The sequence below is a fragment of the Podarcis gaigeae genome, assembly GCF_964106915.1.
Source record: "Podarcis gaigeae genome assembly, chromosome: 14".
Lineage (NCBI taxonomy): Eukaryota > Metazoa > Chordata > Lepidosauria > Squamata > Lacertidae > Podarcis > Podarcis gaigeae.
In genome coordinates this window covers 36,135,538-36,147,849 of record NC_139690.1, presented here as the reverse complement: position 1 = coordinate 36,147,849, position 12,312 = coordinate 36,135,538, and the positions used below count along the sequence as shown (strand labels likewise).

The 12,312-nt window shown below is 47.9% G+C and overlaps 1 protein-coding gene across 3 annotated transcripts in view; it reads right to left on the bottom strand.

Moving 5' to 3' along the window:
• CAPN15 (calpain 15) overlaps nt 1-12,312 on the bottom strand; it is a 99,101-nt gene that overhangs the window by 22,741 nt on the left and 64,048 nt on the right. For all 3 annotated transcript variants that reach the window (XM_083711081.1, XM_083711079.1, XM_083711080.1), the window contains one exon: nt 1,946-3,407. In XM_083711081.1, the coding sequence (XP_083567207.1) occupies nt 1,946-3,385 (1,440 nt within the window). In that variant the 5' untranslated portion in view covers nt 3,386-3,407. The remainder of the gene's footprint in view (nt 1-1,945; nt 3,408-12,312) is intronic.

The following is a 12,312-nucleotide window of genomic DNA, read 5'->3' as shown; positions in this document are numbered from 1 at the left end:
AAACCTGTCACACACACACAGCCCCAATCTGCAATATAAGGACAGCACCACAGACTTACCTGATAGAGCTGTTGTAAGGAAAGAGCTTGGAGTAAATGGCTTTGAAATTTTCTAGACAGAGTTTTCAGTTGCAGTAGCTTGTGTATGAAAACACTCTTCCAAAAGAAGCTTATCTGGCATCCATTGTTTTGTCTATCTGGTACCACCCCAATACATTTTTATTTTCCCAGGCCTACGTGAAATAGCTTTATTTGCTATGCTTTTTTAAAAAAAAAATCATGCTGATATTCTCCATGCTGTTTTTCCTTTTGTGTTTAAATAAATATATATAGAGAGACTGTATTTTAGCACTGCTGCATGCAAGGAAGCAAGGAAGTGCACAGGGGCTGTGCCACAACTACCCTCACCCCAATAATACACAAAATTGGAACAAATCCCTCAAGCCACTTCAGCACGTGAAGATCTGTTCTTCTCAGCACTTACAAAGACCTTCCTCTTCCAACAAGTCTTTGAAGTAGGTATCTTTCGCAGCCTGCATCTGTACTGGAATTGTTCTTAGATGTTTTAATTACTGTATTGGTTGTATGTTTGCTGCCCTGAGCTCCTTCGGGAGGAAGGGTGGAATAGAAATTTAATTAAATAAATTAATAAAATCTGGGGGAAGAGAGAGAATAGTTTTTGTGCTTCAGCAAGAATTGGGAGCTGGGGTGTGGGTGGGTGTGCGTGTCAGGGTTTGAGGGAATGTGTGTGTGTGTGAGAGAGAGAGAGAGAGAGGGGGGGGGGGAGAGAAGGCCTCCTCTATTCCTTGACTGGAAATTTGGATGCCCTGCATGAAGGCCACCTGCTGTGCCTGTGCATTGCTCCCTCAGAAGTCTAACACGATTAAATTTCATTTCAGGCACCCGCTTGATGTGGCTTCAATCACCACAGGCCGCTCAGAAATAAAACAGCACTTGATCATTAAAGCCACCGCACAATTAGTTATTAATGAGCGTGGCGAGTGGCCTTTTCCTGAGGCTGCCAAGCGGACCCAGAGGACACCTGTTCTTGCTAATTATACAGGGTGAAATCCCAAAGTTCTTCCTTGGGCTGAGCACCCTTTCACTGAATTCTTTAAAAGAGCACCTCAGGGGTTGGATCTTTGAGTGGACTGACTCAGGGCAGAAGGAGGGATATTCCTGGTATGAACATGGATCAGTTGCTAGATAGAACTTAAACCCAATTCTCCTAAAATGCTTTGGTATTGCTGCTTATTTCAGGGCCAGAACATCACAAAGATGACTGACCATTGAAAGTCTGCATGCCTGTTAATGAGAGTGTCTCACTAGGGGCCCAGGTTCAAATCCCCACTCAGAATGGAGCCCATGGGATGACCTTGATGCCGCTTTTGAGTTCCTTGGAGGAAAATGCAGAATATCAATGCAGGAGCAAGGAGACGAAGAACTTCATGTGCTTCCTTTCCTCCTCCATCCAAGAGAGATTAAAAGCATGAGAAAATTTGTCAAAGACAACAAATGCAGTCTGTAAATATGAAACGTGCAACTGAAAGCTAAATAACAGTAACAGATACGAATAAAAAACAATGAGTGTTAGTTGATGGAGCTCAAGTATTAAAAAATGGCAAATACAGTAGGTAGTAAGCAAGACCAGACAGAGGCTGCTACACCAACTCTCAAAGCATCTTCAAACACTCTCCTTGGTCTACCAGAGAACACGGAAATATGGAAAACATGGAGATCACACACTGAAAAGTCAAGAGTTTTGCCCAGTCCTCCTCTGCACCAACTTCTAAGATTTCAAAGAGCACTGCCTATGTCTTTTCCTGCCTGTCTACTGAGCAACCAGGTCTGGAAACTTACTTTGTATAAATAAAAAGGACTTCTCTTTTGGATACAAACTTTTGCATGGTGTAATGACAGGCAAGAGGACACTAAGAGAAACTCACCTCTTGACAGAAGGAGACAATGTTTTCCCAGAGGGCTTTGGCCTCCCCTTCATCTGTCTGCCGCCGCTTCTCCACGTGCATACTCTCCCGGCGCCTGAGTGGCTTGGCGCCCTTGCGCTGCAACAGGTACCCCTGGGGAGTGTGGCAGGCGACACAGTGCTTGGCCTTGAACTCATTGAGCAGCGTGCAAGCCGGGCAAGGCCACTGGCTGGGCCTTTCTGGGGTGACAGGTGGCTGCGAGGGGAAGAGGCGGGCCACTTTGCGGGCCGAGGGGGCCTTAGAGCTGCAGGATGGGCAGCTGCCTTTGTCTGAGCCACACTCAGGGCATTTGAGAGCCAACTCTCCCTGTGCGCCGTGTTCCTGGAAGCCATGCAGCTTGGAGGAGCCGCAGGCCTTGCACTTCTGAGAGGCTGTGGGGTTCTTCAACGTGCACTTGGAACAGGACCAGGTGGTGAAGTCGGGGCTGGATGGACCGCAGGGAGTGAAGCGCACAGAATCGCCAGTCAAGTCAATGGTGTCACTTCCCTTCTGGGAGCTACAGGCCTCGCAGGCGCCAGCTCCCGAGGTGTTGAGGAGGGAGCAGGTGCTGCACTTCCAGGGCGATGGGCTCACCTCCATTTCTTCTTCCAGCACGCTCAGCCGCTTTGTCGCCATCAGCTCCTGGAAGCGAATGGCCTTCTGCACAGGTGCTGGTGGGGAGGCCGGCTGGGAGGTCTCAGGCACCGGTGGCTGCAGCTGGGGGGGCACCTCTCGGCGGCTGCGGGGAACGGGGTTGTTTTGGAGGCCGGGGGAGAAAAGGCTAAAGCTTGGCATCTTCTGGCTCTCTTGCTCAATGGTGGCTGCACCTGGGTTGGCAATGGGATGGCTCTCGGGGTTGTCCGTAGCAACGCTGGGCTGAGGGGTGGTGGGTGCTATGTGGAAACCGGCAGGAGCAATGACTTCAGGGACGACCAGCGCCTCTGGGGGGATCTTGGGCAGCGAGAGCTTGCGGGGGCCTCCACAGGCCGAGCAGGAGTTGGCCATTGGGGTGTTGTGAAGAGTGCAGCGCTGACAGGCCCAGCCATCCTCCAGCCCCACTTCCTCCGGGCTCTTCCCCCCAGAGTCCTCACCAGGGCTCTCGGCCTTGGGAAGTTCCTCCTTGCAGGTGGCCTTGGGCTCCACCAAGGCGGTGGGCTTTGGCAGGACTCCGTTGATGATGGGTAGCGGGGAGCCCCCCGGCCCAGGCTCAGGGGTGAAGCCACACACCTCGCAGGCCTCTTTGCCCAAGAAGTTCCGGAAGGTGCAGCGGGCGCAGGCCCATTTCTGCTCTTCTACACTGAGGCGCAGAATTTGGTTGAGGTCGGGCTTCTGGCGTGGGGCCTCGCAGATGGAGCATTGGCGCTGTCCTACAGGGTTCAGGAATGTGCAGCGGGTGCAGGACCATTCCCGCACAGCGGCCATAGAACCAGAAGAGTGGGTGTGGCTGCAACAGACAAGAAAGAAAGGCAACCATTACTTGACATCTTAAGACGGGAGCAGAGGGAAGTGTGCTTCCTGCTACTTACAGCATGGGGTCACCCACAGCGTGCCCATGGGGGCAAGGGTGCCCCTGAGTTCTTCTCCTAATGCCACCAATATCTCTGAAACCGCCCCTCCCCACAACAGCCCCTTGGATCATGAGGTGGTGAAGGATACTTATGGTCTTCCCTTGGAAAAAATACCAGCACTTTCTCACTTCCTCTTTCAGTTCTATGCACTTTCTAAGGCTCTGATTAATTATACTGAAGCGTCCAGAGGGGGTGGCGATCACAGCATTCATCCCAAAATCCACATATGCCCACAGCCCTAGGAAAGTCGGCAACTCCCAACTTATAGAATGGGATCCAGACTAGATGTTCCTTTGATATCAGGTGGCCTTCTGCATGCAAAGCATGTACTCTAACTACCAAGCCATGCGACAGATCCACTTGCCTGCCAGGCCCTTGTTTCAGGGCAATTCCTGCACAGCTCTTTGCACTCATGGAACACACAGGAGCTTGCCAGGTCAAGGAGGGACAAACTGGAAGCATCTGCCCTTCCTTGCCCTGCAAAGAAGCAGTAAACACAATCTCCCTTACACAAATGGCAAAATCTGCCCTGGTTAAGTCTGTACTTCTGTCTTGCCAATTCAGGGGACAAAGCAAGAGAAACCAGCTACACTTTCAAGTTATCAGCTGCTCACCTTGCATGGTAAGCAGGCTGCTACCTTACCCAACAGTAGCAGTTTTTCTTGCATGCTAACTTTTACCAGTGATGCACTTCTAGGGGCATACTTGTAGTGGGCAAGTAAACAAGTGCTGCCCATTCTGAGAAGGAAATAGGGTAGCCACAGTCGAAGAGTACTTAAAATGCCTAGCAGCCAGCATCAAATTGTTAAAAAGCCAGCCCAGCAGAAATCTGAGGACACATCAGAGCATCAAAGTACAAATTTATAAATATCTGGGCTTGTTGGATCCCAAATTCAATAATACTTCACATTTTCTTGCTCAGTGCTAAAAAGAAGAGGGGAAGTTGCCTTGGGCAGACTATCCATTGCAAACTATTTATATCCAAGACAAGGGCTTGGATAGTGAAAGAGTTAATCCTTGGCTCAGAACTGTTCACTCACTTTACTGTTTCTTTTGGGAAAGGGTGTAGTTCAGGGGTAGAGCACTTGTTCTGCATCTGGAAAGAAGTTTCCAGGTTCAATTCCCAGTATTTCCTGGAGGAAGTGGGAAAGATCTTCATCTGAAAACCCGAAGAGTCTCTGCCAGTCAACATAACATAAAGGTAAAGGTAAAGGCACCCCTGCCCGTATGGGCCAGTCTTGACAGACTCTGGGGTTGTGCGCCCATCTCACTTAAGAGGCCAGGGGCCAGCGCTGTCCGGAGACACTTCCGGGTCACGTGGCCAGCGTGACATCGCTGCTCTGGCGAGCCAGAGCTGCACACGGAAACGCCGTTTACCTTCCCGCTGGTAAGCGGTCCCTATTTATCTACTTGCACCTTGACGTGCTTTCGAACTGCTAGGTTGGCAGGCGCTGGGACCGAGCAACGGGAGCGCACCCCACCGCGGGGATTCGAACCGCCGACCTTTCGATCGGCAAGCCCTAGGTGCTGAGGCTTTTACCCACAGCGTCACCCGCGTCCCTCCAACATAACATAGACAATGCTAAATCGAACCAGCTGTCTCACTAGATGGCAGCTTTCAACATTTCTATATACCACCAAGAAAATCTGCACTTATATTTGCACAGTATGTCTCTAGAAATCAGTTTATGGGGGTCAGAAAGTGGCAATTTCCAGACTAGACTTGGCCCCTTAAGACGAGCCACTTGGCCATTAATTTGCCAACCCCCTTCCCTCTATGGAAACAGCTGAAGGAGGCAAGAGAGCCTCCTTTTTCTTCCTTGATTCTATCTCCTTGTCTCCACCTCCCCCCCCCCCTTTAAGGGCTCTCGGCCAGCAAAAGGAACCATAGAATGACATTTCATAGGTTTTTAGCCCTGCTTCTTCAGCATGAGCATTAGCAGAGGGGTGATTTTGGGGAGCAGCTCTCTAGGGTTTCAAGGCCTGAGTCTTTCCCAGCCTACCAGGTGATGCTAGGAATCAACACTGGCTGCTTCTGTATACTGAGGAAGGTCTATGACTGGGGAAGGTCTATGACTCTGTAGGTCCCAGGTTCGATACCCTGTATCTCCAAATAGGACTGAAGAAAATCCCTGTCTGAAATCCTGGAGACCTGCTGTCAGTCAGCCTAAACCACTGGTCAGGACTCCCTAATGGGTTCACGGCCTGATCCAAGGAGGGCCACAAACTACAAATGCATGTTTGAATTACAAGTGGGTCCTGGGTCTGAAAAGGTAGAAGATACCTGACTTAGACAATACAGAGCTAGATGACTTGGTATAAGGCAGGGGGTTGGACTCGATGGCCCCTGTGGTCTCTTCCAACTCTATGATTCTATGAAGGCAGGTTCCTATGTTCTTGTGAGAAAGCCACACTGCTGCAAGATGCATAAGGTCGCCTTGAACTTAAAACTTCAGTGCTTTGTCAAACTAACAGCCTCAGCAGTGGAAATTGTGTTCCCAGAACAACAGTCAGTGATCTGTTTGGAGGGGGCGGTGGTGAAGGGGTGAACCAGTTGTGCGCTTGGCATCAGGTTATGCAGTCTCCCACTCTTCCATTCATTTCATCCTTCTTGTTGTCATTGCCCTTCTCCTCACTCTGCTGCTTCCACAGGACTCCTCTCCCTCCCCTCTTGTCTCCAGCTGGCCAATTATTTTTCAAGCCCTGGGTTGCTGCTGTCCTAGTTACAAGGACATCGCTGCCTGCCATGCGCACCCTGCCTGATGTCTGACTAGCAGCAAGGAAGGAATGGCAAGGGGAAGTCCCGAGATGCACACTCCACTCTGCCTTGGTTATGCTAGGACACAGCTTTCCTCCATCAGGGCCTAAGCCGAAGTGTGGCTAAAACATCCAGCTAACTGCAGAAGACTCAAGGACCATCAGGTGAGCCCACTGAATCAGCCTCCCCCAACTTGATCCATTGCTTTGGCCGGGTTCACATGGACAGCAGCAAAACAGGATCCCCCTGCTTCTCTAGAGTTATTTCTGCTTGATGTCAGTCATAGCTGGCAGGGTACAGCAGGCATCAAATGCTCCTGTGATTCAAACCTAACATTTTAGGTCAACCTTCCCCAATCCGGGGCCCTTCCACCAGTCTCAACCAGTAAGGCTGAGGAAGTCTGTTTTACACCATTACAAACGGAAGTATTGGTGGCAGCTTGGGGGGTCTGTGTGTGTCCCTCCAAGGGTCAGTGCTTTGGACAAGGCCAGGAGTTATGACCCAAACAAGCTGCCCTTCCTTAGTTTTGCAAAAGTCCAGATTCTGATTCTGGCTTGCATCCAAGATTAGTCATACTCAGAGTAAAGCCATTGAAATTAACGGGCATGCCAAACTTGTGCCCCTGTCTTTCCCGTATTAAATTCATTAACGGTTAGCTGAAATATTAGAGTGAGAAGGCCATACAGAGTGCTAGTGGTAGCAATGTGGCTAAGGGACTGAGCTATAAATCAAGAAGTCCCTGGTTTGAATCCTGCCTATGTCATACGACTCACTGGGTGGCCTGAGGCAAGCCATTCTCAAGCCTCTCCTTCCATCTGCAATGCAGGGAATCATGGACTTACCTTACAGCAGTGGTTCTTAACCTTTTTGTGCCAAAGACCCCTTCAAGAATCTGATTAAAGCTATGAAATCCCCCCCTGCCCCATTCACAAAGCCAATTGTCAAAGTAACAGGAAGAAAATAGTATTTGTGAACTCGGGGGGGGGGGGGGATCTTCTAAGTGAACTCGGGGGGGAGGGATCTTCTAAGTGAACGTGGACCTAAAGTTAAGAACCCCTGCCACACATGATCACTGGAATAATTACAACTAGATAGCACCCGTGAAGCACCTCATACACTTAAACATAGTATGGAAACATTAAGCAATACAAAGCAATACAATAATGTATGGTGCAGACCCCATTTTCCTCCTGCTGCAGCTTCTGAAGTTTACATTGTTGAAAGCCACCCTGAATAAGGCATAGGCCTAGTAGAGCAGGACATATATTTTAAAACATTAAATAAATAAATACCGCCTTAAGCTCCCTAGCAAATGTCAGTACTAGAAATCACAGCCATGAAAAACATTTCTGATCTATAAACAAGCCAACCTACAGGAACGTAACAGGGAAACAGGTATATTCACAGAACAAAAACAGGAGCAATAGAATATGTTATCCTCTTTCTTCACACAAACAAAAAGGAACTGGATTTCAGATGAGGTGTCCAGTTTGAGTTTTGATTCCCTCCTTTTATCCCCCACCTCAGTGCTAGGCCTGCTAGGCAACCCTCTCAAGAACCAAAAATTATAGCTTGCAGTTTAATGCCATGTAGCAACCGCAGGTGCCTTTATAATCCAGATTATCTGACTTTTTAAAAAAAGTGTTCTGTTATTCTGGATTCATCCTGCAACTGTCCTACCAAAGTAATAACAAAGGTGAGAATCCAAAGTTAACACCATTACTAGTTTACATATTTCCCAAATCAGCCATGTTAGCTTGGTAGCAGACTTAAAAGCAAATTGGAATTTGCAATTTCCCAGTGAAGGGAAGAGGTGTCATGATCTCACTCTCATGTTACACCGCTGCTACTAGCAGTTCATGTTTAGCTCAAGTTGGCTGATGATTAGAACTGGCCCCACAGATACAACAGAGGAAAGGTAAAAGGTAAAGGTACCCCTGCCCGTACGGGCCAGTCTTGACAGACTCTGGGGTTGTGCGCCCATCTCACTCAAGAGGCCAGGGGCCAGCGCTGTCCAGAGACACTTCCGGGTCACGTGGCCAGCGTGACATCGCTGCTCTGGCGAGCCAGAGCCGCACACGGAAATGCCGTTTACCTTCCCGCTGGTAAGCGGTCCCTATTTATCTACTTGCACCCGGAGGTGCTTTCGAACTGCTAGGTTGGCAGGCGCTGGGACCGAGCAGCGGGAGCACACCCCGCCACAGGGATTCAAACCGCCGACCTTTCGATCGGCAAGTCCTAGGCACTGAGGCTTTAACCCACAGCGCCACCTGCGAAGCAACAGTCAAAACAAGCCGACTCAGACTAGGTAGAGACAGCTACTTACAAACCCTTTATACTTCCAGACATTTGCTAAGATTCTCAGGAAGCCAAATTCCACAGGAGGTCATGAAGATACTGAGCACTGTCCAGTTACTATGGCACAGGTTTTCCTCTTAGTGCCAGAAGCATGTGGAAAAAGGGAGAGCATCTCTGAGTATGTGCAGAAAGCTCTCGCCTCACCCTTCACAATCAGCTCACATGGATCTGGGATTAAAGCAGGTCTTTCAGATGAGATTGGATGGTCCACTCCCTGCCTCCAGCAACTTGTTTTAGAAGTAAAACGTTGCCTTCCTGTGACCACCCTGTTACACTTCCTTGCACAGGAACTCAGAAAACCAAAGACTAAAAATATTCAACACCAAAGGGCATCCAGGGGTTCAGCTGAGAACTTCTGAAGGTGGCACTATTTCTTGGAGGAAGGGCGGTTCTTCCAAACTTTGGTCTTTTGTTCTTTCTAGCAATTATTGTGTGAAATTGAAAGCCAACCTTAAAAGACAAGAAGAAGGGTAAAGATTGTTCCCAAATTCAAACAACAGGCTAGGAAATGTACAGGAACAGAAAGAGGTAATGTAGTAGGGGGGGAAAGTCTGCAGAATGTCAAAATGAGTCTTGCTTTTTGCAGTAATATATGTACCATAAGAGGACAGCAAATTAATTGCTGAGATGATTCCTAGAAATTTAGTAGGTTGGTGTTAATTTGGCACTGTCGGCTATGTCAGAAAACATGTCACCAGGCAGCAACCACAACTAATCTGCATATTTCAGATGCATGTAATTAATGTAATTTGCATACTATCTTCAATGGCATGGCAGGCATCATAAACAATTGGTGGGCGTTACATTTATTCTATAGCATTTATATTCAAGAAGGCTCGTCTGCCACTAACGTGAAAAATATGAGTCAGTCATTGATAAATGGAGACCTACTGTGAATTTCAGCTTATTTGTAATTGCTTCCTTGTGTTGTCACCATATTTTAAAAACTTGTTTCCACAAGCATGAGAGCTAGAGACTTGTGTTTTAATCTGACTGTAAGCCAGAAAAGAAATGATTCCAAGCAGGGCACCATACAGAGATTGTTACTCACCCTAGTCTATTTGAATTAGGGTACACAGTTTATTTGGTTTTTATCTCCAATTTCTATCTTGCTATCTAAGAGGTAATCAAAGCAGCTAACATGAATTTATAAAAAGAAAACTGGGTTGTTGCAAGGATCAAATGGGGGCAGATCATGTATAGGAAAGATGTGATAGAAATGAAATGAAATAATAAATAGTTTTAAAATCTGAAGACAATTCAGCACATTAAAATACAAAGTTTGAAATGACTATAAAAAGGCTTTCATATCCTGCTGAAAGGGCAAGTGAACTTCCCTCAGGGGAACATTCCATAGCTTTGGTGCCACAACTGAGAAGACCCTGCCCATCATGCTCACCAGCCACACCTCTGAAAGCAGGGGGAGACAGAGTAGGCTCTCCAATGATTGTTTAATTATTCAGGTAGGTTCTGATAGAAGAAGCTACTTTTTGAGATATCCTGGACCCAGAGCATTTAAGGATTTATAGATCAAAACCAGAATTTTTAACTGAGCCCAGAAACAAACTGGAAGCCAATTCCACTGTTCGCTGCTGTCAGGGGTTCAGAAGGAGAGACACAGGAGGGGGAGCAAATGGAGAGTGAGGAGGAGGAGTACGAGGGGGGCGCAGGCAGTGACAGTGGCCAGAGTTATTCCACAAGCCTCTCTAGCGAATCGGAGGACTCACAGAAGGGAGCGCCGGTGGCCAGAGCGAAGGGGGCTCCAGGGGGGAAGCCCCAGGAGGAAGGGGCTAGCGGGGAGTCCCTGAGCAGCAGCTGGAAATCAGGACCAGCTTCTCCACCAGAGCGCAGTGGGGAGGGGGAGTCCCAGGAGTCGGGACCAGTGTCCTCACCACCAGAGGGAGGAGAGGAGTCAGGTTTGGCAACGCCCACATCAGGAAGCGGGGAAACGGTCAGAAGGAAAGTCACCGGCTGGGCGCGCGCGCCAAGTTCAAATGTACAGGAGCGCGGCACAGCAGGGAGCCCGGAAAGGGAGCCAGGTCCTAAAGCCCGCCGGAGGGAGGGGCAAGACTCAGGAGGCTCAGCGTCAGAGGAGTCCAGGAAGGAGGGAACCCCAGAGGGCAGAAAGACCCAGCGAAGGAAAGAACAGCGTAGGAGGTGGAGCCGGGCTAGAATCTTAAACTGGTGTGGGTGGAGCAGTGAGTCAGAGGGGACTTAGCCGGTCTAGCGTCGAGACGTGGGTCTGCGCGCCCAGAGCTTGGAAATGGAAACTAAACTTTAATAAAGACTTTTGTATATAACATCCACTGGGCGTTGGTCCTCTGTGAGCTGGGACCTAGCGGCAGTCCTGACAGCTGCAGATGTGGGAGTTTCAAAACTCTCATAGTTCTCCCATTCACTTCAGTGCAAGGGCCAGTTCTAGGCATAGAGCTCTTATTTCCAATGATGTGAATGGGGATGTGCATAAGAGCTCTGTACAAGCACAGAATTCCAGTGTTATCAGATGTGGGAAGGGCGAAAACACTGCTCCAACATGCAGGGGATGAGGAGTGAGGAATGAAATACATAGCTGGGGCAAAAAAAAGCTGAGATGAGAATTTCTACAAAAGCATGAGTCCTTCAAAATTAATTACATTCTGATAGATTTTGTTCTTTTGCTGATTTCCAGCAATTTTCTAAATTAGTATTCTATTGTATGTATTATTATGATTTTCTAAATTATTATATTAATTATATTGTTAATTTTATAATTTTAAAAATAAAACACATAAAGGGATTATTCTAGATGGTGCCAAGGTCACATGTACCAACAAGCCACCTTGGGGGGAACCTCTTCAAAATCTGTGTGTCCACGGGTCTTGCAGAGCTGGCTCGGACAATTTGGTGATAAAGCAAAAGCAGATACAAAATCTGGCAGGCTGGTGACAAAGCCTCAGAACTGGAAGAAGCAAGAGAATTGTCTGAAAATGCAGTGATAACATGCTGCCAGGAGGATGAAGATAATTTTAGGATTGCAAGAGAGGCAGGACAGAGTTATTGGGGTGATTAAAACGTACGAGTGTGTATGTGTGTGTGTGTGTGTGTGTGTGTGTGTGTGTGTGTCTTCCACCAACCCCCCACTTCCACCCACACAATTTATTCAGGGGAAGGTGGGGGAGAACATTTGTGTTTGCTTTCTCAAAAGGAAGATTTGAAAATTCCCCCAAGTGCTTGAATCAGTAGGAATTCAAGAAGAGAGTGAAAAAGGAGAAATATTCCTCTAGAATATATCCCTGTCTGATCTCTGGCTCACAATATTAGTAACAACTTCTGAGTGCTGAGGGCAGGTGAGGGCAAGGACCTGAATACAAACAGAAGGATGCACTAAAATGACAGAGTGCGCCACTCTTACTAAAAAGAAAAATCTGTCACAGAAGCTGCCCTAGAGAATGGGAGGGCCTAATATATTTTGAGGGTGGGGTTGGGGAAGTTTACTTATAGCTGCTGAGGTATTTCTGGGCAGCTTGCCAATTTGTTTAGAATGCTAGCATTCACATTTTTCCCTTGAGCTTCAACGTTTTTTATTAAATGAAATGAACAAACCAAATTATACTGACAAAATAATTACAAGTGTCAGACATATAAAATATAATACACATGGATCACCACTGTCGCATTTATGGATC